Source organism: Euprymna scolopes, chromosome 9 (genome assembly GCF_053919585.1).
Source record: "Euprymna scolopes isolate OS-2025 chromosome 9, ASM5391958v1, whole genome shotgun sequence".
NCBI classification, from domain to species: domain Eukaryota; kingdom Metazoa; phylum Mollusca; class Cephalopoda; order Sepiida; family Sepiolidae; genus Euprymna; species Euprymna scolopes.
Genome location: NC_136490.1, coordinates 87,684,479 through 87,711,246, shown reverse-complemented (window position 1 = coordinate 87,711,246; position 26,768 = coordinate 87,684,479). Strand labels below are relative to the sequence as shown.

Below are 26,768 nucleotides of genomic sequence, written 5' to 3'. Positions count from 1 at the left end.
GTGAGTCTCAATGGGATAACCATAGCTGGGTCTTTAATCTTGCACAACCGGCAAACGCGCTCAGCCTTTTCCAGCCATTCGACCACCGAGGGACCAGTGGGGGAGCCATCAAATTCCGGAATTAATCTGATGTCAAATTTCTCCATACCAAAGCCGAAATAGCTTGTAATCAGAGTTTTTTTTTCTGTCTGTTTCGATTTATTCAAAACCGCACACACCTCGTCTTCTCATGTATCATTCTCTTCTTCCTCTTCTACTTCTTGCTCTTTTTCTTCTTTTTTATTCTCAGTCGTCAGAAGCGTCGTCTTTGTCTTGACTACGTTTTTCCTTCTGCCTTCTTGCTCACAGTGACCCGTTTTTATGCTAAGCTGAACTCCCGTGTGTGCGAGAGAACACGAGATTTTGCGTGATTACTTGGCAATATTAACCGGCCGCCGCCATCTTGCCATTTTTCTTTGGACGTGCCCGCTTTGCAGAGTGCACACCTCAAGCGTTTGTCAGGTAAGCCCGTCTGTTCGCAATTTATTACACAGGAAGCACTCATTTGTATAATGTCTTCTAAGAAGGAGACTTGGGCACTATCATTAGTGCCTTCTATGCTTCTGATCTCAGCCGTGGATGAAGTGTAGAACATATTTGTAAAAGCCTACGAATTAGACTTACTTATAAGACAGAATATCTACAACCGCATTATGGACCTTCCTTATCATTGTGAATTTTTCATCTTCGGTATTTAGCCTATCTGCGTTGTTACTAATTTTTTAGGGCTATGAGGTCCTATGGAACACGGCTAAATTCATCCTTCTTTGCATCAGATTACAACAGCATGCAGATTGCAAAAGGATTAAAACTACCACTTCATTGAAGCAATCTACCAGCTCCACCATGTTGGACAAAAGATGGGTGCACTATTTTGCAATAATATCCTGTGTACCAATAAAGTTTGTCTTGAATTTTACAGGTAGGGTTGGTTGTTTTGTAAATGTCTCATTTCTTGCCTTCAACAGAAAGCATCGAACATGTTAAATAAAATTTCCATCTTGACAGAAAATAATTCCAACATAAGCTATTTTTTTTTGTACAGACAAGGTGTTTTTTTGTTTGTTTGATTTAATATCTTAGTATTTTACTAATTATCTTTGAAATAGACTCAGAAAACTAATATTTATCTTTCAAAGGATTTTTACAATGAATTTATTAAACTTCAAAATTTAGCTGAACTTATCAGATTTATGAAAACAGGAATACAAAAATCTGACGATGCACATCTGCTACAGGAATGAAATTTTGTCTATAAGGTTTTCGTCTTCTAGCAAAGGCATTGCTAGAGACGAGATGAGAACGATAATGTCTGTAGGATTGACATTTTAAACGGAACTGTTTATAAATTGTGGGAAAAAGTTTGTGTGGAAACAGAAGTTGTCTCCTCACCTAACGTATATATCGTTCCATGAATGAGGACATCCAAGTTGAAAAGAAAATAGATGTAACTGCACGAGTAAATAAGGATAAATTATACAAAATTGCTTGAAGGTATGAAGAGACTTTATTCTCAAACGTAAAAAAAAATAACCCAAAAAAAACCCGGAAACAACGTAAACAATCTAACTTGAAGAAGGCAGATGATAAGGGTTAATAACTCTGTCATACTTAGTTATCTCCCTTGACCAATGACTGATCTTAACTCAATACTGGCGTAATGCCTTTTTGAGGAGCTCACGGCTTGGACCGTCTTTTCAGCAACAGGGTTACCATTGGGATTTTTAGGATTACTTATTTCTAATGTGTGTGGGTAAGCAGAAACTCACCTCACCATTTTCAAGGTACTTGAAGCTGAGAGCAGAGTTTGTCCTTACAACTGCAAGGTCTGATGGGCAAGCAGGTCTTTAAAATTACTTCCTGCAACATGTCTCTTTGCTCATCCAGTATGAAGAGTGCAACAGTATATGAACTAATGTCTTTTTGTGAAACAAAAATAATTTCTCTGTTTCTCTTGATGATATTACCAGCAAACCTAAGTCCGAGTGCATTCAGGGGGGCGGGGGTAGGGTCACCGGATTGAGGCACAGTTACAAGTGGGGAACTGTTCAAGAAAGTGCATTGGAGATATGATGACACAATTTTGTTTACAGCTTCTGTTAGGTCGAAGGCATAAAGGTTGTTAAATGTTTTTGACTCCTAATGGGGTATGACACCAATGATTTCGACGATTGTTATTATAACCACCGGCTGTGCTAACCAACCAATGAAAATCTTCCAAAGTTACTATAAAAATTGTCAAATTTTGGATTCAATCAGTTCGCCGTTAACTACATCACAGACCGCATTTGATTCTTGGCTTCCATCTTTATTACTGGTAATTACTTTACACTCAGTATCGGGACTGCACTGCTTCTCCACCGCCATCTTTGTTCAACATAATGTCTCAACACTTAACAGCTTATGCGCCCAGCCATCGTCTTTTCTTTGACGGTTCGGAATCTAAATTCGAATTGTGGCAGATAAAATTTCTGGGATATCTAAGGATTTGAAAACTACACAAAGTGATACAATCTCCAACAGAAAATCCTAACGACCCCGAATTTCTCAAAAAGAATGCAACTGTTTTTGCAGAACTGATTCAATGCTTAGACGATAGAAGTTTGTCTCTGATTATAAAAGATACCTTGGATGATGGACGGAAAGCATTGAACATATTAAGAGAACATTATTTATCAAAAGGGAAACCGAAAATTACATCGCTATATAACTAATGTCTCTGAAACGTAATGAAGATGAAACTATTGCCGACTATGTTATAAGGGTAGAAACAACAGCCAATGCCTTAAAAATTCTCAAGTGAAATAATAAGCAATAGCTTGTTGATATGAACGACCCTCAAAGGACTTCCAGCCGATTTTAAACCATTTACAACTGTTATAATGCAAAAAGACAAACCCATAAATTTCAGTGAATTTAAAGTGATATTGCGCAGTTATGAAGAGACTAATCGGATGCTCATGGACAATAAAACTCCAGCAATATTATGAAGTTCAAAAATACTTCTCGGAAATAGACACCACCAAATTACGCACCTCACCGCAACATGTTCTCCAAAAGTAATTTTTCGAGGAAAAAGAATTAAATTATCTGCTATAATTGTAGACGATCAAACCACAAAAGTTTCCAATGTCGATATAAACGCTCTAAAATGGACTCTGTAAAAAATGTTGAGAACTTTGAGGAAGAACATACATTTCTATTCACATGTAACTTTGACAATACCACAAACGGTAAAAATCTCCTTGTAGACTGTGGTGCTACATCACACGTTATCACCAAGGAATCTGATTTTATTAATTTTAATTCAAATTTTAATCCAGAAAGTCATTTTATCAAACTTATCGACGGAGTCAAATAAATGATATACTCTTGAATAAAGGTGATGCTAAAATATCCCTAAAAAAAGGCGAAATCTGTAACTGTATTCTAAAAAATGCTCTGTTCATACCTACATTTAAGCAAGATATATTTTCCGTGCAGGCTGCCATTAAACAAGGCGCGAATATAAAGTTTGGCCAAAACAAGTCAAAATTAATATACCCCAATGGAACTGAAATTTGACATTAAAGAAAATGGCCGACTATATTATTTAAAAAGTATGGTTCCCTCAAAAACTGCTAGTCATGACTTGGAAACCTGACATAAAATTCTAGGACACTGTAATACAACTCATATTAAAAAATTACCAAATGTGGTCGAAGGCATGAAAATAACTTCAGACGATCTCCAAAATTGTGATGTGTGTACACAGGGGAAAATGACAAAATCTATAAGCAAAACGCCAGAAAAACAGGCCACGAAAATTCTCTCACTTGTGCACTGTGACGTAACAGGTCCGATCAGCCCGATGGGGAGAAATAATCTAAGGTACATTTTGAACTTTATTGATGATTTTTCCAGTTTAATTATAGTTTATTTTCTAAAAAAACAAATCCTACACTATCCTCGCCACTAAAAATATTTCGCTAATATTGCCCCGTACGGCTCGGTAAAATGTTTTTGTTCAGACAATGGGACTGAATTTACTAGTAAAGACTTTGAACACTCCATAATTATTTAATAGAACAGGAATTCAAACAATGTCTCGTAGACGCATGCATGTATACCAAAAATGTAGGTAATAAATTGTTGATTTTGTTTTTTTGGGTTGTCGATATATTACTCGCCTCAAACTGTGACAACACTTTAAAAGATGTTAAAAATAAATTAAATAAAAAATTTAAAATGGCCGATCTTGGGCGACTGTCATGGTTCCTCGGTATAAAATTTACCTGTGAAAATGAAACTATAACAATGAACCAATCACGATACATTGAAAAAATTCTGCTCAAGTTCGGAATGCAAGATTGCAAACTGCGTACAACTCCCGTCGAAATGGACATAAATAAAAAATATAGAGACTGAAACAAAATCCATAGATACAACCTCATCTATTTGATGACCGTAACTAGGCCTGACATATGTTACACTGTAACAAAGCTATCTCAAAACTTATTGAGACCGACAATTAAGGACCTTAATCGTGCAAAACAAATCATTATCTAAAAGGAACCAAGGGACAATCTTTAATATTTAAAAAGTCTACATATCCTTTAAATTTAGAAGGATTTTCAGATTCAGATTGGGGTAACTCTGAGGATAGAAAAAGTATAACGAGGTATTGTTTTAGACTGTCAAAGACTGGACCTATGATCTCTTGGAAAACTAAAAAGCAATAAATTGTTGCTCTTTCTACTTGTGAAGCAGAATTTGTGGCCCTCACCCATTCCGCACAGGAGGCAATTTTTCTGAACATTCTTCTAAAATCTAAAATTTTAAAACCAAATCTAAGTAAAAAAAACTATAGTAATTCATTGTGACAATCAGAGCAGTATCTTATCAGCAAATAATTCTATGATTCATCAAAGGTATTAATATCAGATATCATTTCATGAGGGATAAAATAAGTAAAAAATCTATTACTCTTACTTATGTGACGTCTGAGAATAATATAGCCGACATTATCACTAAACCTATAAAAAGAATAAAATTAAAACATTTTATAACCAAATTTTTTGGAATCTAATTATGAATAAATCTCTTTTCAGTAACCCAAAAAGAGAAGCTTGAACAGTCGAAATCACACAAAAAAAAAAAAAAAAATTGTAAATTGTCTCAGGCACGATGTTAAACTGCGACCATTTATATCTTACTAACCAAATTAACCAACTAATACCTAACAGAATGTTTCCAGTTTTTGTTAAAAAAAAAATGTATACTTGTATGTGTTTGTGTGTGTGTGTATATATATTTATGTGTATTTGAAAAGGATTATATTTGTATGCATATATAAATTTGAAAAGTGTCTCAGCTTAATATGAAATGTCATCAGTAAGGTATGCAGGACATGTTGTAGGAAAATAATTGCATCTTATTGTGAGAGAAGAGGAGGGATAAGGTATAAAGGTTTGAGGATCCTCTGATCATCTCTATAAGTGAAGTCCTAAATATGGCAGCCTCCTTCAGCACACACAAGGAGCAAACTTGACATGTTGGATGTATTATTATGGCTGATAAAATAAGCTGGTATATTTGCTTTACCAGGAAGATGTTGGATGGAAGCATGAAAATGGCGGACAGTTGACAGGAATGATGTCAAATTGGGGTTGGTTGAGGACTGACCTCGGCAGAGCTTTTCATAGGGCTTGATGTGTTCTAACTCATCAAACTTAAGTTGTAGATCTCAGAGTTTGATTTCATCATATGGGGGAAGTCTGCCTCAACATTGGAGTTGTTTATGGGGATTTTGAAGTGATCAAATCAGCCATTATACCCACATAGATCCTCTCTGAATACCTTGTAGAACTTGGAATTGAGCTGTTGAAATTTAAACTTTTATAAAGAGGATAATGTGTCATTCAGGTCAATGACCATGTAAGAAACGATGTTGTCTTGCTATTTGTTTGAAATTGGATAGGTACTAACCATGTGAGATGTTAGAGTGGATATAGCTTGACAGACGTGCTGTGATCTTCATATTTGTGGTCCACTAGTAGTATCGACAAGCTGTACTCCACTTCTTACACTCCTTATGATTATAGGTAGTACCCAAGATTCAACTGATACTATGTGGTCTAAATCCCAATGAGGTTCAATGGCGAATTGATTGTCCTCATCATCAGGCATAGAGAGTTCCAAGTACTAACAAGATAATACTGTGGTTTGATGGGCAGGTGCTTACAAAATATGAGCTGTCTTAGGTGGTGATGAGGTCAACCATACCCAAACTGGGTGTCACCAATCCATGTCTAAGACCTAGCAGGATTCCCTGAACAGTTATTCCTACACATGAATGGGGCAATACCAAGTATCTCAATATCAAGATCTTCAATAACCAGATCCTTAAAGTACCACATTGTGTCCTCTCTCTCCAGACTGAGCCTGGTCTTTCCATTAATATCGAGTGGGGAGAATCTATTTATTTGTCTGGCAGGCTGGGAAGTTTTCATGATTTTAGTGTCTAAGTCCTTGGCTGTTGAATATCGAATCATGTTCTTTGTGGTGCCACTGTCCACAACAATCCGCAGCAGAAGATAATTTGAAAACATATCAATAGGGATTGTTCAGGTTTCATTCGCTGTGAGCTTGTCATATTTTCTTCCTCTTTGTTTAAATCACTTAAAGTCTGGGGACAAGTGAGCTTTTCTTCATTGAGGATGTGAAGGGTCTGGCAAATTTTGGTTATATATCGACAGTCGGATTCAGGAAGTTAGGTGCATTTACTCCAGAAATGGTTCATGTTAGATTTCTTAACCTGACTACATAGTGTGCAAGTCTTCCTCAGTTGAGGTTTCTTAGCATGATGAATGATAAAGTGGAGTCATAAACGCATTTCCTAACTCCTCAAGTAGAAAATCTAATGCCAGTGAGATCTCAGTTTTGATTGATGCCAATGTGCATGACCTCACCTCCATCTTATAATGTTGTTTGACTAATTTAGGGAGGGCTGGATAAAGTAGACTATTAAATTCTCTAAAGTAGGGATGACTTTGTCTTCTGTACGAACACTGTCATGATGTCTTATGTTGGTATCAGTATCGTTGATGAAAGCTGCTAGTCTCTGAAATAATCTTCTGAGCATTTAACTAGTTCAAACCTTATGGAATCAAAGTCCAGGAAGTGAGAGGCACTAGTCTGAAAGCCATAATGCTGTCTTATGGTTTGTCAAAGACTTATTAACAACGTTGAGGTCTTAACAATGGACTCCGTGATATGTTAGGCAGTAATATTATTTTTTTGGACAGAAGAGAGGCTGTTGACATCAATACTGCTACAAAGGTAAAGATATACATTTGATCAGTTAAGAGATAAATTGTGTACATTTAAATTGTAACAAATTAAATTGAATGCTACAAAAAAAGAAAATGCATTCGCTTATTAGATGAGCAAAAATCCATTTGAAATCGCTCTGTCCAACAACTGGTCCATTATGCTTAAATTTAAAATAGCATTTTTCACCTCTAAATGCAAATATTGATTATATTTGGGTTATATGGATTACGTTCTTATCTTGAGTGTTATTTCACAATGTTTTGATTGATGTAACCTCTGACATTCTTCAAGTGTATCTTGTCAGGAATGTTTCTGGCTAGGTAAAATTCATGTAGGGTATAAGTTTTATTAAAAAGTTTTCCAAATGGAAAAAATGCACTGTTGGGGAAAAAACCCCAAACAACTCAAGTTTTTTATGTTTGTTTACAGATGTTATGTGTGAAGGTGAAGGTCAATCGGTGTCATCCAAAGCTGTCACTTTTGTGCCTCTTACACCTATATACTCTAAATTATTTATAGCCATTAAAAAGATTCCAAAGATTATGTTTTTTGTTGTGTTAAGAAGACGTCTCTATTTTAAAAAGTAAATGAAAGAAGAAGCCGGGTTTGAAATGAGACCGTTAAAAGTGAAATTCATCAGTCTCCCTCCAACAAAAAAAAAAAAAAGACAAATTAATTTATTTGTTTTTTTTTCTTCTTACTATTTTGATTAAGGGAACTATTATTCTCGTCTTGATGACACATTCACAACGTTTTAGCCGATGTAACCATCAACTATTTTTAGGTGCATATTTTGTGAATTGTAAAATCTTTAACTAAAACATAAAGGTCGTCAGTGGTGACATTATCAGGAACATTTTGAATAGAAAAATCAAAGTGAGAAATATAAATAATCAATAGTCAATAAAAATATTCCAAGGTCCATTTTCTTTTTTTTTTTTTTTTTTTGTGAATTTTTTATTGAAAAATATGTCTCACCTGTAAAAAGTAAATAAAAGCAGCCATATTTTTGTAGATGGGAGTGATTCTATAAAAATAAACTTTGCAATAATCATACAAATGTATGTATCATTTTAGTTTTAAAAAATAAATGAAATACTTGTCCAAATAATGTCGAATAAGTGAAATTTAAGTAGAATTAAAACAGAAAATTAATTAAATAAATAAAAAAGTAAGAAATTTGTTCATAAAAATTCTTAGTGGCCATTCAGAAACAGAATCTGAAGAGTAAGCTAGTATTTTCAAATGAAATCGAGCTTTGAAGACGAGAAAGAGGTGATCTGATTGACCAGATAATATATATTGTTCTTATGTAAACATGATTTGAAATATGTCAAATTATCTTAAATAAATAAAAATCAAGAAGTATACATATTAATAATGAAGTGACAATGTTAGTATTACAAAACTGATATTCTTATATTTTGTGAAATTGGGATGTGGATAAAAGTATTCTGAAGAGAAACTAAGTATGTCTGAAATTTAAAGGGAGCAGTCATTATTTAGGTTGAATATGTAGAGTATATAAAAGGAATAGTGTAAAAGAGAAATGCAAATGATGTTATACTTGAAAAAGAAATCTCATAAACAACACTCCCAGTGACAAGAGAACTGTGAGAGTAGATTCTAGTGTGAGATTAATTTTACTTCCATCTTCTGTGTGATAGGTTATATTAGAAGAAGGTGATAAAATGTTAAAAATGTAAGAAATTTTGAAAGAGAACAAAACAAATACATATTTTCTGAAAACATGCATTAGGAATTGATCCAAGTGGTTTTACTTTATTATGAAGATGTGTATTCTACATCGAAGGAAGATTTATTTTTGATTTGAAAATTATTTTCAAGGGAAAAAATAGTGTTACCAGCAGTCTAGTCATGCAAGTAAGAAAGGATTGAATCTGAAAAGCTGTTAATTGTTTTAATTTCTAAATTCAAATAAATGATTAAAGTCTACATTTAAGAAGTATGTGTATACTTTGTAAATGAAAAAAATTGAATAAGTACATATCCAACTAGTGTAGACGCCATTTTGAAATTTTAATTTGTAACAAATAGTGAATCTATGTAAGTTTTTATTATTTAAAGGAGTATTGGGTCGAATTGAATATCTAATCAATAAAATTGAGTATTTTTAACACAAATTGAAAATGTACATATTTCACTGGCTAGGCAGAAACAAATATCGAGTGGTCAGCTTAAATTTATTTAGGGTTTAACTTCTAAAATCTGTAACTTAACTTTATATGCTAGAGTAGAAGAGTTTTCTTACTTCTAGAAATTTCATTCAAATATAAAAATAACAAGAGTTTCAGGTGTTAAAACATACTTGTGACAAAACAGAATTATATTTATCTGCCCTTTATTTTTTCTTAAGGCGGTGGGTGGTATCGTAATTTTGTGTTACAAAATGAATAAGTACTTGAGCAGTATCTATAATATTTACCTTGCACAGCTTGAGGAGGGAGTGTTCATTCTAAGTCGAAGATACAGCTGTGACAATCAGTCCGATGGTGGACTATCGTTGTTTCTTTTGGACTGAGGTATGGTTCTGTTCAGTGTCACTCTTTCTAGGCTTTACCTTCTCTTTGAGAAAGAGTTAGTTTATTGTTAACTGCCTGTAGTGTCCATACCAGAGAATGTTAACAGATATGCTGAGGCATTTTTAGTAGACCAGAGCACCCTAATCCTAGTGCATTGGCTTTTCAAAATCACACCTGGCCTTGTAATCTGACCTGAAGAGGAGGTAAATAAAATACTTGGGCAATATATCTAGTAATATACTCTAGACCATTTATAAATTGGACAAAAGTTATAGATAAAAAAAATAGGAAACTAATGAACATGCACTATGCACTGGACCTGAAGATGATATAAACCGGCTCTATGTATAAAGGAAAGAGAGGTGGAGAGAAGACTGTTAAGTACTGAAGATTACATCAATAATGCAACTAAAGAATTAAAAATGCATCAAATAATGTACAGAAAGGCTAATTACTACTGGCAAAAGCACTGTGAAGGTGAACAATATACAGAATAGTGAAACAAATAACAAAAAAAAAAAAAAAAAAAGAGAAAAATGAGAAGAGAAGCAGCAACATGGACAATTTATAAGATTGATTGAAGAAATGCAAACAGAATAAACTATTTAAAAAAAAGCCAAGAAAGATGACTAGGAAAACAGTAAATGTAGACTATGGACAAAAACATAAAACAATCACAAAATAATTAAACGTAGCAAACTAGTCCAAAAATAGATAGGGAACTTTGTAAATGTCTGCAATTTGAACATGCAGTCAAATAATTCAAACATTAACAGAAATCAATAGTGGAAAATGAAAATTATAAAATCTGCATGGAAATACAAACAAATAAACTCATACAAGTAAGAAGACTGGATGTGATAATCAACAAGAAAAACATCTGACAAATAGTAGATTTTAATGTTACAGCAGTTCAGTTTCAAGATCAAGCAGGTTGAAAAACTAAGCTAATATATGGAGTTTTCCAGAAAACTGAAGGGAATATGAAATGCGAGGAAAATTATTGTAATATCTAGAGGCACTAGGAACACTTCTAAAGACTCTGGAAAAAATATTAGAAGAAATGAATCAATGGAAAGATTAACATCATACAATGCATGGCATTAATGAAAAAGATTAAAATATAAAGGAAAATATTTGAGTAAAGAAATTGAGTAGTATTCAGGCCTTAAGTGGTGACACTCTTAAAAAAAATAAATTTAAAAAACTCCACGATAAGTAAAGAAATCACTTCATACAAAAATTCTAATCTGTGCCTCCTTTCCACTGACATCAGATCTGCTAATCCCACTTGAAAATCATCACCACTGTCATCTAACTTTATATCTTGTTTGTCTTCAGTGTAATTAGATGGCTTGATTTATAGTTTCAGTTGGTAATGTTAGAAGTTCATTTCCAAAGTTTTCCTAACTTGGGCAATTCTAAACAGCATTTTCTCACAAGACATGTTTAATCAAGGCGTATGCTTATAATGCTTACATGATGACTGTCATTAAAATTATGTATTTAAGTTCCAACATTGCTTAACATAAATTCCTAAGAAACGATTACCTACCAAGGTATCACCAGGTGTATCAAATTGACAATTAGTATTGAGTCTCAACTAATTAAAGTAAAGAATAAAAAGCCTGATTTGCTAGATTTAATACAAACGGCTAGAAAATTGCAATTGGCGATTTAGTGAACCATTATTTTTTACAGGCAACTATTGCTGCCTTAATTGCTTGCTGAGATCCTGAATCAAACTATTGATGTAGAAACCGATCAGTTATGAAACAAATCACTTTGAGATTAGTCTCGTTCCAATCCGTAACTGTTTGAAAGAGTGGAACTCCAAAACTAGTTATCTATGTATATATGAAAGTTTTTTGTTTGTTTTGATTCTCCTATAATCATCATATCGAGTGTGCAAGTTTCAATTGAATACATCAACATTTTAAGATAAAAATCTGCAGGATTACAGATTAAAAGAAGCAGTTAGTGACATTCAGGGGTCTGATAATGCACTAGTGTTGCTTTGGGCAAATTCCTAGATTGTATGCCTTAAAGATTTAAGTATAAGTCCTAGTATTGACAACTATTATCTGTATGTGTGTGTGTGTGTGTGTGTGTGTACATCATAGTTACACACTTGATCTAAGAAAAACTTTCCATTCTAATTGTTTCTTCGGAAATTCTGCCTTTGGAATATCCTCTCTGCTTTCTGTTTTCCTATATATATATATTATATTAATATAAGGAAATTAAATGTAATATGAACAAACATCTTGTTGCTAAATTATCCACTTATGTTACCTATAAAAATCTGACCTCAAATCACAGTAACCCCTTGTTTTGAATGAAAAGAGTCAAACTAACTACAAATTTCTACTCTACATTCTGAAGAAAGAAAAAACATGAAAATTTAAAACTAATGTTATATTTATACCCATCCTAGGACAGATATTCTACTAGTAAACATATAAGTCAGGATTATTTTAGTCAAATCATTGTATGCATTTGACATCCACCTGACTTTTTTAAAAATAGAACTTTTCTTTATGTTTATTTAATTTAGACAAACTATTTTAAATTAATGCAGAAAGGTGAAACAGATTTTTAATTTTGTATTGCTACATTGAACTAAAACTGTTCACCTTCATTTTCAATATTCGATGCCATTTTTCAGGGTTCAAATCTCACAGTAGACAATTGTTATTATTTTATTATTACATTTTCTCTTTTTTAGTGATTTCAATCCTACCTAAAGCAGTTCAGAGGATTAGTTGGCCAAAACTATGGGAGGCAGTAATTACTGGGGATACAATTACAAGACTCAGCATTCCTATCTTGTTGTGGCTAATCACCTGAAGAAGGCCAGAGGATCAGTTGGCTGAAACATGGTGAAACAACTATAAAGATGAGGCTAACAGTACGCAAAAAAAAACGAATACATTGACAATTGTTATTGCTTTTTGCATTCCAGTAAGTTTTTAACCATTTATCAATCATCATCATAAACCTGAATAATGCACTTGTTTATTTATAATCATTTTTATTTTGATGATTAAAAAGTGTTTTATCATTTTTTTATTTGAACTGACATGCAAAAGAGAATTTCTAATATATCTCTATATATAATCAAACAAAATCATTTATTCCTGTCTTGAAAAATAGCACAGCTTGACAAATGCAAACACCACATATAAATTCAGTATGGTCAGATTACTAGCTAATATCTGTTGTAGGTTTTGCGCATATTATCAACTGCTTTCATTCGTTATCAGAAATTATTATAGTTATTTCTTGGAGAGTCATATTCCAAAACAAGACATATTTAATGGTGGTAGCATGATTTTTACTCACTGATTATTTTGTCCTCCCTCTCTCCTCAACGTAACCAGTAACTTTTTTTGATTTTTCATATTTTTTAACACCATCGCCATCAGTGTTTACTTTCTTCAAATACATTTCATATTAGTTCTTTGATTTACAATGCTTGAAATAAAGACCACTCCCTCTGCAAGTTTCCAATAATTTCATTGGCCATTTATCTACATTCATTAGAATAAGGGAATTTCGAAAATTTAACACCTCTCACAGCCTAATCAAACATTTGGATACTTTGAACCTAACAAGATCGACTTTATTCAACGTAAACCTAGATATGGAAAAAAACTTTAGTCTCACATTTGAATATTTTACCTAATAAAACATTCTTATTTAAACTTCACAAACTTTTAATTTTTTTTTTCTTTTTCTTTTTTTAAAACATAATTAATCCATAATTTAATAACATGCGGATACAAAACATCTTTTTGCACAGTGTGCGATTTAATATTATTCTGGACTTTCACCTAAGAAGTTAATAATTTGACCTTTTTTCATTTTCACCATTGTTTTATTAAGCACAGATAAACGATTAGTCTTGGAAAATCCTTTGCATGATTTAAACCTATTCTGTAAAAATGGATATCATAGTAGTCGTTGATGCAGCAATCCAGGATTGCGAAGAAATTAGAATAGGGTGTTTCTTGCTTTGCTCAGATTTCAAGCAAAACACCTGCCAGTGACTACTAGTGCCCTGACTACCATGGATAACAGTGCATGACAATTGAAGACAGGCAATTTGCCTGCCAGTTCCAGCCAGTGTCTGCTCCTGTCACAAAGTGACAATAACCACCTAAAAAAAAAAAAAAAATCACTGTCAATCACCCTTATAACCACCAGTGACCACCATTGGATGCCAATACCATATGATGGATGACCCCACTCTCTCCAATGGTTTACTTCTATTTGTGCAGCTGCCATTGCTCAAAGGTAGCATGCATACCACAGATTTATCTGGCATAAGTCCAGTACAAACAGACAAAAGTTTATAGGAGCTAGAAGTAATTGTAAGAAAGAAATAGCGACAGCTAAGTGAGAATACACTGAAACCACCAGAAAACGCATTGAAGCACAGAAATTAGGAACTCGTGATTTCTGAAAAATCTACACCAGTGTAGTAAATAATGGGTAATAAACAATTCCCGCACAATCCAACAATCATGAGGTTGTTTGCACGGCAACCATGAAGGTAACCATGCTTGACAGTCGGTTTGCTTCAAACTCTACATTGGATCGAGCAAACCACTCCCTCCTTGATTTTCCTTTGCAGACAGATGCCACACTAGATGATCTGAAAATGACCTCTTCTCAGGTGCATAGTATCATAAAATATCTTGACACTTCAAAAGCATGTGGACCTGATCTCATCACGGCTGTACTATTAAAAAAATGCTCCACTGAGGTTGCTCCAGTTCTCTCTAAGCTTTACAACAAATGCCTCAATGAATCTTGCTTTCTTGACTGCTGGAAAATTGCTTCTGTGGTACTAGTTTACAAGAATTCTGGCAAAAGAACTGACCCATTAAAGTATTACCCCATTAGACTCTTCCCTCTCTTCACCAAATATTTGAGTCCATAATTAATCAAGCTTATAGTTGCTAAACTTCTGACAGAAGTTCAAGTGTAATGTGAACAGATATCTTGCTGCAAACTCCCTACATCTCATGTCCCTGATAGTAGCCCCTTATATCAAAGTGGCACTGTGCCTTGTTTGGGATGAAAATGTAATTTTAAGAAAAAGAAAAAAAAGAAAAAGTATTATAACAAAAACTTATTTAAAAATACATAATTTGAAATCAAAATTAAAAATTCTGCAAGAACTTTCTTCTCAACCTAATAAATTGATAAAATACTTTCTTTTTTTTTTTTAGTTACAGAGAAAATCTTTTTTTTTTTTTTTTTTTTTTTTTTACAAATTTTTAGTGATTTACTATTAATCGTAAGGATTATAAAGATTTTGACTTATTTCTGGATAGGCTGATAATAGGGGATGTAACTAATGAATTTTAAAGATGGTCAAGGTAGACATACCATCCTCGTTTCCTCATGAACTTTGTTGTTGTGAATACGATCTTCTGAAAAAAAAAAAACCCCTGATATTTCTTGTGTATAAGACCTTTTGAAAAAAAAAACACAAAAAAAAAAAAAACTCATATTTGTTGTGTACAAACCTTGGTATTTCATTATTTCCTCCCTCTCAACTCTATTTAAGTTAGCATCATTAGAAACACTGACTTCAATTTAGGTTCTTATTTTTTCCTTCTTGTTCCATCACTATGTCAGATTTAACAGCTGCACTTTCTAAGTACATAGCTATATAGATATTGATGTGATTCTTAAAGGCTCTTGCCTTTTACTTATTGTGTTCAATGCAAAGACAGCATATTATTATTATAACATGAGGTCATCAACGATGTCATTTGTCTTCGTCGTCCTTATTTTAAGGACGGATCTGGTTGTTTTTATGAAACTTTCTCAATTGAATCCTAATTCCATGAAAAATGGTTTCTTGTCCATAAGTTTTTATTTTTCATTATTTTCAGAGCTGTTCAGTTTATTTTATTTTAAGGCATATAAACCTTTCTTAGATTAATTTAATGGTGATTAAAAAAATTGGCATTGTAATGCTTTTCAAAATTATTTTTTTTTACTTATTTACAATTCTGAAGCTTATTTTTTAATAATTGTTTTCAATTATTGACAATTATTTAACTTCTTTTTAAACAAGTTCACCATTACAAGATAGCATTTATTTCAATATTCTTGAACAATGCCTTCATGCTTTTTGCAATTTAAGATTCAAATGCATCTAATATATGTTTCACAGTACATGCTCTTTGGCTTGCTGTGCATTTTGGTGGCTACTCTAATCAAGAATGGGTGTAAAATATTGAATGGCTTGTAACAAACTGGATTTGTATGTAAGACTGATGTTTAGGACACTACAAGGTTTGTTGTGATGTAAGAACTGAACAACTAATTTTAGGATGAGTAATTATTATCGACAGAGAAGAAGAATGAGTAAGGCAGGGATACACAAGATGATAAAAGATGATGCAACAACAGAAGAACCAATGGTGATGGTTGGATAGATGTTTGTGTATGTCTTACTTTTTCCTTGAAGAGCGTATCTGTACATAAGATTAAATTAAAAACTACTTATTTAAAATAAAATTGTTGTCACATGTTAAATTCTATAGCAAAACAACTAAAGGTTCAGAGAGATGGAATTAACAAACAAACACAAGATGAATGTTGATGACCTCCCCCTCCAATTATCTCCACTTAACATGAGTACATGCGATCAGTATATAATCGAGATAAGACAATACATATAATTGAGACAACTTCTTTTGAGGATTTTCCACTCTTCCAATAAAGGTTGAATTGTTTATTATGTTATCTTTCTTTCGATTTTTGCATTTTCTAAGTGATATATATGTTTATTTTGCTTTTGAGGTTGGAATTCTATCACTATTATCAAGGAAGATTTAACAGTCTACTCATTACCTTTTATTCCAAGAAGGCCTGTAACTTGAAAAGGAACAAACTTTGATGAAATTTAACTTGTATAATATTTTAACAATGAAATAATTGTAAATGTTTTTACATTTCAGTTTAATGCAGTTTGTGTACATGACTGTCTTTGTTTTTTTTTTTTTTACAGAGATGATGTTGACACTAGGTCTATTGTACAAATTTCTACACCTCCCCTCCTCCCCGCCAAAAAAAAACAGCTTTCTTTGGAACCATTTCTTAACAGTTATTACGAATTGCTACATGTATTTTTTTTTTTTTTTTTTTTTAGTTTTCATCTAATTTGTTTTAAATGCCAAAGATTACTCTTTCTGAACAAATCAATGTTCATTTTTTTCTTTTAGATTGTCAAAATTCCAAAAATTAATAAGAATCTATTCAATAAATTATAGTTTTATATTTTCTGATACATAAATGGAGATTTTCCTAGACTTCATTCGCTGGAATAGCTTTAGAACCAAAATGTACATAAAAAAATTTGCTATGTTATTAATTTTCACCAGTCAATTTCATCATATTTGATTTAATATCTGTTTGACATACTGGCATGTGTTGGATGGCTTTTAGTAATTGACTTCTAAACTAATCTATCTTTCATCAGATCTTTATCTTTATTTCTCTCAAATCCATTCTTACCACTTTCTCTTACTAGCATTCGTTTCTCCAGTTCTTTCTAGAATCAGGTTCTTGGAAGACAATGTGAAAGTTGCCAATACTCATTCTTGTTGGCAATCCTTATGTAATTCGTTCTTCCAAAATGTACAGAAAGCCCAAAAATGAAAACCAGAAGAACAGGTGTTACAGACTATTAGAAAAAGCACTTGAAAAATGCCAACAACTAAAATATTATAAACAAAAAAAAAAAAAATAAATAAAATAAGAATCGTTCAAATCCTATAAATATAAACCTTGGTATATATTTGGATTAATCCAGGTTATTTTTAATGAAAAAACTTTTTGAACCTTTATACATAGTGTCCAACTAGTTTGACGCTATATTCTAGTAAAGAGATACATAACATCTGACTGCATAATAGTTGGGCATTATACATAAATGGATTAAGCTCATTTCTTTATATTTTATCATAAATTTCAATATTGTACCGTATTGTGTACCTTGGAAGTGGTGAAGTAGATATTATCAACAACTCAGCATGTCGTGTTCAAGTTTAGTACATAGCATCACTTTCACTAGAAATGTTGGCAACCTTCACATGGTTCCCCTTTCATATTTTTGTTAATGTTTCACCTGGCATTATTCAGGTAGTCTGCAATACTGTACCATTTCATTCATTTGGTAAATGACAATAATTCATCTTAGAAATAGACACCAAAATTGAAAATAGACCAAAAATAAATATAAACCAAAATATCTGCTGAAAAAAAATTCAAATAGAATTATTTCATACTTACAATCATTAACTGAATTCAAATTAAGATTTTTTTTGGAAATTCATTTTTATTTAATTGATCAATAAATTTATAAATAACCAAATATTTCTCATAAAGAATCAATTCTAATTATTAAAAAAAAAACAATACTAATTTTACTACTAAACGTTAATTAAAAATTAAATGTAAAAAATGAATTTTTCATCTGATTTAAATTGGTTATGAAGAAATCCTTATTTTTTCATCAATAAAATCTGATCTTTTTTGTCAATTTTCATAAACATTATCTAAACGAACTATTTACATCTCTGAAATAAATGAACTTAATCGCTAAACAACTTAAACAGTTTATGTTGCTCACAACCAACATTTTTAAAAGTAGAAAATCATCATCTGATCTACACCATCTTTAATGATACTTTCTCTCCTGGTTTGAAGGCAGGCATTCCAAGGTAAGGGCAGCCAGCACAGCGGAAGGCATCTCCAAGATAACACTGAAAGATCAAATAGAAATGACAACCATTACAATCAGTATAAGAACATTTTCTAAAATCACTAATATGATATGATAATTAAAAAGTAATCTATATAAATAAAACAGTACATGCAGCAATACACATGGCCGTTAAAACACTTTGGATAATCACAGATTTCAAGGGGTTTCTGCTAAAATAGTAATATTTTAAAAACCAAAGCACTTTAAGGCTTCAAAATACCGTTTTGTTCAGAAATGAATATACTTTCAAATGAATTAGTAAATAATAACATACATTATATATTTTTAAAGTTTTAAGCAAATAAAGTGATAAAAATGTGAACATCATAAAACAGCATTTTCGGTAAGATTTTCTAACGACCCCCCTCCCCATTTCTAAACATTTGTACCGTGTTTCTGTGAATAATTTTTTAATGAAATTTGGAAATTAGCCAAAAGAGATGTCATTTTTAATAATTTTGAGTGTCCGAAATTCATTTGATCACTTGTTTTTTTGTTGTGTTAAAAAAAAGATTTCAAAATGATGAGTATTGAAAATTTTGAAAAAAATTTTCTTCGGACACTCACTATTAAATAAAACAATCTTTTTACTATGTTTATTCGTTAAAAAGATGATTGGACAGTGTTTTCTCTAGTGGTACGTAACAATTTAAAAACATAATATCCGAAAAAATCGTTATGAATTTGAATCAAGACTTCTGTAGTAGTAGTAGTAGTGATAGTAGCAACAGCAGCAATAACATGGCGTAAACAGACGTTTTGTTTTTGTTGTTTATTTTTATTTCAAATCGATTTTTTTTTTTAAATTGAAAATCTGGTTATAAAAAAATTTCTTACATGTTTAGTTAAAGCTATTTTGTTATCAACCATACAAATATTTTTTTAAAATTGGGTAGTAGTAAATTTTAAAATATTTTAACAAGTGAAAATGTGAACTATCATTGTTTTGGGTCACGTGTACGAACGGTACACACACTTCTAATTTTCGTCCCTTAAAAAATGTTTTCAGTAAATTATTATTGAATGGAAACTAATCTACCAATTATTAAAAATAAAATAAAAAATAATCAATATTTAAATATTTGTAGGAGGTGCCCAGTTAAAAAATAAAAACGGTAGGAAAAGACATGAAATGTTATTAAAAATCAAAATAACATTAATTCAAAATTTATAACAATTTGTCAGCTTTAGCAAAAAACTTGTTTCTTTTTTTAAATTTAAATAGAATTTGAATACTTGATATTTTTCCAAGCATCATGTTTTCTGTTAGAGGGACGTCACTTTTTTAAATAACCTTTATTTTTGTCTGTTTGTCATAATTCTTGTAAAGTTTCACAATGAGTATCAAACACCCTCTTAAAAAAAAAAGAAAAAAAAAAACTTGCTTAATTCTATGTCTAATCCTAGGTACGAGTGGCAAGCCTCCTCCTAAAACCTTTAGCCTTAACAATAACGCTAAGTACAAGTGGCAGAGCTCCTCACTAAACAAACTTCCTCTGTGAGTTCATATAAGCGTAAAAAAAAGCATAAAAAACGTTTAAAGAAAGTACACATGATCAATCTTCCATAAAAAAATAAATTGGTCAACTGTCCTAAAACGCTAGGATCGTCTTGAAATGGTGAATTATTTTACATTTATGTGAAACCAACCCCACTCTAAATTCTAAAATTGTTTTTGTTTTGTTTCTATCAATGTGTGAACACATAATTTTCCTGAACCCAAAGTCAGAGTGGCAACCTCCCCACCTTCTCATAATTGCACAAAGACCCTCTTAAAACCACGCACACGCATAATCGCCTTTTAGAAAACAAACAAACAAAAACACCCAGGATTTATCTATCATAGGAAAAAGGGGGGGGTAACTGCCCTAAAACGCTCGAATGATTCAAAATGGGAAATCATTTTACATTAAATTCTAAAATAATTTTTGTCTATCTTTTATTAAAGTTTTTCAAGTTGTTCACATGCAAATGTCTATAAAGGTAGAATCACATACTTTGGAGAGGTGGTCAGATGGGGAGGGGTAGCAGAAGGTATTAATCTACAATAATACCAAAGAAATATTGCAATATATTTTTTTTTAACCAATCCTAGATTTCGATTTCAGTTTTTGGCACATAAAATGCATTACAACTAAACTTTAAGTTCTCTAACTTCTTTTCTTTTAATGAATACATGGCATTTTTAAGCAATCGCAGCATATTTATGTGCATTTACTGCAGATTATTTGGAAACCATTCATTTCTGGAGATTTTCAGTAGCATATTCAGATTCCTCGCACAAAAATACACTTATATGGCAAATTTCATTGCTTAATCTTGTGTTTTAACAAAGATATAGCATTTTTACTGAAAAAGTAGTGCAAAAAATGTGACAACGCATATGGTCTTAAAGAGGGGAAAATATCCAAACATGCAGGGCATAAAAATAGTCATAACTTCCTTGATTTTAATTGGATTTTAAAAATTTAAAAAGATTCTTAGCTTAGCTTATCAAGCTCTTTCTATATATATAAATATTGAAACATTTTAAGCCATTTAAATTTTTCATGTGTATTGCTAGTACATGAACGTGTGTGTGTAAATATCTAACAGGTAAACTCTTAAACTACTGGTCACATAGCACTGAACTTCTCAGGAAATAATATTCCTACACCAAGGGTGGTTGATAGCGAATAATATCTTTGCTTACATGCATGTATACCGCATCCAGACATAGGCAAATTTACATGTAAAATGTTCATTAAACATTAGCCAACATTTTGTTTTGTATGCGCACACACATACTTTCGTTTTTTTTTCTCGGGCTGGAACGCTCAATTCTTTTTAATTTCAATTCTAATTAATGACACCAACTTATTTCTTTATGTTTTTGTATTAAAAAAAAAAAAAATCATACGTACATTTTATTCGCGATTTGAAATTTGTAAATTTGAAAACAAACTTATAAATCTTTTTTACGATCTCATATTTACTTAATTTCATACATTATTTTAAGATGGAGGGGGGGGGGATGACACACGGAATACGGACAGTGCTGAAATAATAACGTTATTCTTTAGCAAGCCATTCTTAATATGGGGAGGGGAAGGTATTATTTAAACTATTCTGTACTTTCACCTAACAATTTATTAAATAAGAAACTGACATGTATTATCTCTATTTTTGTTTAGTATTAGTTAACATTTAGATCTGTTTCTCAATCCAATTTCTTGATTAGTTTATTTTAAAGCTAGTGTTGCCTAATCACTAACTGCACTTTGAAATATTTATTTTTTGAGTAGCATGAATTTTAAATAAGGTGCTTCTGCAGTGTAGTACGCATATTTAAAAAATACAAACAATTTATAATGAAATCATGTATTTCGAAAAACTGCTGAGTCATTTTCCGGAAGTGACGTCATGTGTTGATGAAGGTGTGTGTGTGTGGGGGGGGGCAATCACGATTATGTTGCTTTAAAAAGTACTCTGGAGGCTGCCAGGGATAACCAAACCTCCTTTTTTTAGGTGAGGTTGGAGTGTGGTGAATTAGTGCCTGTTCATTCTCCCAAGCATTACCACCACTTTTTCTGTTTATGGAGAGGGGGCCAGTAGATGATTTCGCTGAAATGTTGTGTCAGAACAGATACTACACTTTGATCTTAGCCAAAAGGCCAAGTAAGCATTATATAGTTTTCTACCAGGCATTACCTCCTCCAAAAATAATAAAATACAAAATAACCAACACAGCATATATTATAAGAGGTGAGGAGGGGAATATGGAGTAAGTCCCGGTAAGGGCTGAAGCAGCAGTTTATGATCTCAAAAATACTTTATTTCATATATATTTTTAAAAGAAGTGAGAATAAGGAGTCAGGCCCGGAAACGGCTGAAGCAGTTTACGATCTCAAAATTACTTTATCTAATATTAAAAGCTGAGACATTACATTATTTCATGTATGTTTTTAAAACAGTGAGGTGGGGGACATGAAATCAGTCCAGTAAATGGCCGAAACCGTTTATGAGTTAAACATTACTATATTTCATTCATATTTTTAACAGTGGAGTGGGCCTTACAGAGTCAGTCCCGGAAATGGCTGCAACATTTTACCTTTTAGACATTAATTTATTTAATGTATATTTATAACAGTGTGGTGGGGGATAAGAAGTCAGTGCCGGAATATTATTTTATTTCATGTATATTTTTAACAGACATTATTACAGTTATTATTTTCGTAAGGGGGGGAGGCGACAATGTGGGTTAAAATTATGAAAAATGATTGTCTAAATTAGTAACATATCCAATAATTATGAAAAATGATGAAATGTGAGTTAATTGATTGGCATTTTTTTAATGAAATAATCGACCCAGACAATATATCAAAGCTATTATTTTCGTAAGGGGGGTTGCAATAATGTGGGTTACTATTATGAAAAATGTTTGCCGAAATTAGTAACATATCCAAGAATCATGAAAAATGATGAAATGTGAATAAATCGATTGATGTGTTTCTAATGAAATGAAACTCAGGCAATATATCAAAGTTATTATTTTTGTAAGAGAGGAGGGTGATAATGTAGGTTAAAATTATGAAAAATGATTGTTGAAATTAGTAATATATCCTGGCATTATGAAAAATCATAAAATATTAATTTATTGATTGGTGCGTTTGTAATAAAATAATTGGCCCAGACAATATATCAAAGTTATTTTTTTTCGTAAAGGGTAAAGCGATAATGTATGTTACAAGTATAAAAAATGATTACCGAAATTAGTAATATATCCAAGAATTATGAAAAATGGTGAAATGTGAGTTAATTGATTGGTGTGTTGTAATGAAATAATCGGCCTAGACAATATATCAAAGTTGTGATTTTCATAAGGGATGGCTAAAATGTGGGTTAAAATTATGAAAAATGATTGTTGAAATGAGTAACATATCCAAGAATTATGAAAAATGATGAATGTGAGTTAATTGATTGGTGTGTTTGTAATGAAATAATCAGCTCAGACAATAAATCAAAGTTATTATTTTAGTAAGGGGTAGGCGATAACATCAGACAATATAGCAAAGTTATTTTCTTCATAAGGGAGGGGCAATAATGTGGGTTACAGTTATAAAAAAAAAAATGATTGTCAAATTTAGTAACATATCCAAGAATTATGAAGAATAAATCGATTGGTGTGTTTGTAATGAAATAAACAACCCAGATAATATATCAAAGTTATTATTTTCGTAAGGGGGGGGGGCATAGGCATAATATAGGTCAAAATTATAAAAAATGATTGTTGAAATTAGTAACATATCTAAGAATTATGAAAAATGTGTGAGTTGATTGATTGGTGCGTTTGTAATGAATTAATCGGCCCAGACTATATATTAAAGTCATTATTTTTGTAAGGGGGGGGGGTGGATAATGTCGATTAAATTATGAAAAATGATTGTCGCACTTAGTAACATATCCGAGAATTATGAAAAATGATGAAATGTGAGTTAATTGATTGGTATGTTTGTAATGAAATAATCAACCCAGACAATACATCAATGTTATTTTTCGTAAGGGGGGGGGGCGATAATGTGAGTTAAAATTATGAAAAATGATTGTTGAAATTAGTAACATATCCAAAAATTTATAAAAATAATTCAATGTGAGTTAATTGATTGGTGTGTTTGTAATGAAATAATAAGCCCAGACAATTTATCAGTTTCTGTAGGTGATCAACAATATTTTTCTAAATTTTCAATGTTAACTTCTGGGAATGGCGTCGCAGTTGTAGTGGTGAGTAGAAAGACACATGATTATGTTGCTTTTTAACGTACTTTGGAGTTCTCTATGAATTAAGAAACCTTCACTTTTGAGGTGGGGCTGGAGAGAGTAATGTCCATTTGGGGTGGTGCAATCTCCCACAATGTCATATTCCAAAAATATGGAACAACTATGGAATGATATTCCGGAAATGACATCGTTTCTCTTACTAATGTGTTGTTGGTGATTGTGGTAGTAAGGGAGAGGGGGGAGAACTATATTAATATTGAAAATTGGGGTAAAGTAAAAGTTGCCTAATGATCATTTGCGTCAATGCATTTATGTAATTATTTGGAAAACCTGTTCAGTTATGGTCAAGAAATGATATTATTTCACTTAAAATGATGCTGTCAGTAGTAGGGAGAGAAAGAACACAGTGATGTGGAATTTTGTAGTGAAGCAAGGGTTGCCTAATCACAAAGCTTCTCAACATATTTATTTGTTTGTAAAGCCGGTTGAGTAATCTTCTGAAAATGACGTCTTTTTTCCAAAAGATTTTGATTGTCAGTAGTGGGAAAAAATGAAAAGAGTAATGTGGAATTTGATAATGAAGCAAGGGTTGTCTAATCACATAACTTTGTCAATGTATTTATGCATAAATTTTAAAATCCTGATAAGACATCTTCCAAAAATGATCATTTTTCTTACAATAATAGTGCCAATAGTGAGGAAGGAAAGAAACGCAGTAATGTTGAAATTTATGGTGAAGCAAGGGTTGCGAACTCATTAATCAACACAATGTATTTATGTATTAATTTGGAAATCCTAATGATCCATCTTCTAAAAATGATTTCAATTTTCTTAAAATCATAGTAGCCTTGGTAGAAAGAGAAATTATTTCATATATATTGTACAATACCTGTTGAGAGTATGTTAAATTGTTTCATATATGTTTATAAATTACCTGTCCGAAGGTAGGTGAACATATTTTAAATAGGTGTTGTAAATTACTCGTCCCAAAAAGGTAAAATTATTTTATATACATTCTGTAAATTACCTGTCCTAGGGAAGGTACAATTATTTCATATGTGTAATAGCCGTCTTAGGGTAGGTAAAATATTCTTTTGCTCGAAATAGCACATGATACATACATAATAAAAATTCCTCTCTCCAAAGAATAACAATTATATTCAAAATCAACTTCAATTTTCTCATTGTTTATATGGTACCGAGCAACGTCGGGTAGCCCAGCTAGTAAACAAATAAAAAGTAACCAATAAATAAAACAACCAATTTATATCATTCACATCAATTTATATGATGTTATTGTAGGAGGTTTAGTTGTAGATCTTGTTTAGTATAGATATTTAGGTGTTCTAGTTGAAGAACATTTGATTAGAAGTTAGCAAATAATGTATCTGAGTAATTGTAAAGATTAAAAACAATTTGGCATTAAAATTAAAAATAATTTAATCTAACAAAGTTATTCAAGATAAATGTAATTACAGAGACTTAAACTTGATAGATCAGATCCTGAAAGTGATTGAGAGAATAATTGAGTAGCAATTAAGAAGTCAGATAAGCATAAATGAAATGTGGCTTGGTTTTATGCCTGGCCAAAGTACCACCGGTACTAAATTTATCCTGAGATAAATGCAAGAGAAATACCTTAATAATAAGAAGAATCTGTATTTTGCTTTTGGCAAAATCCCAAGCAATGTCTAATGGACTTTGCTTAAACTAGAGGCAAATGAATGAGTGTTAAGTAAAGGTTATTCAAGCAATGTATAGGAATGTTCAAAGTTGTGTTAGAATCAACAACACATTTAGTGACAGCTTTAATGTTTAAGTAGGAACAGATCAGGGTTCTGTACGGAGTCTGTTGCTTTTTACTTGTGTCACAGAAGCATTGTTGTTCTGTATAGGTTGTTCGGATGCAGTATGCTGATGTTTTAGTATTTGTCTAGGAAACCATGGAAGGTTTACTTGTTAGATTAAAACTTGGAGGAATGCTATGAAAAGTAAAGGTTTGAAAGTGAATGTTACCAAGACTAAAGTGCTGATCATTGGTTGTTATTTATTATTTCAATTTTTCATCTTATTTCATGTTCAAGTTAAATGTTTCATGAATTACTTCCAACTTTCCTTATCTGTTATCATTTTGATTGTGCTAGCCACTAAGGTCAGATCATCATCAACTGATCCCTTCCATATCTTGTGGCCTATCATATGACTTTGAGCCATCAATATCAATGTGGGACATACTTTGGAGCATTTTAGATGACGGACAGCAAATGATGTAACAATACCAGTTGAGACATCATTATGCAACATACTTTCTCATGGAGACC

The 26,768-nt window shown here is 31.9% G+C and overlaps 1 protein-coding gene across 1 annotated transcript in view; it reads right to left on the bottom strand.

The window, feature by feature from the left end:
• Positions 1-18,241: 18,241 nt before the first annotated feature.
• The window catches only part of LOC145284767 (anamorsin homolog), a 64,051-nt gene continuing 55,524 nt past the window's right edge, over positions 18,242-26,768 (bottom strand). The window contains exon 7 of the mRNA XM_080133736.1: positions 18,242-18,688. Coding sequence (XP_079989862.1) covers positions 18,593-18,688 — 96 coding nt within the window. The 3' untranslated portion in view covers positions 18,242-18,592. The remainder of the gene's footprint in view (positions 18,689-26,768) is intronic.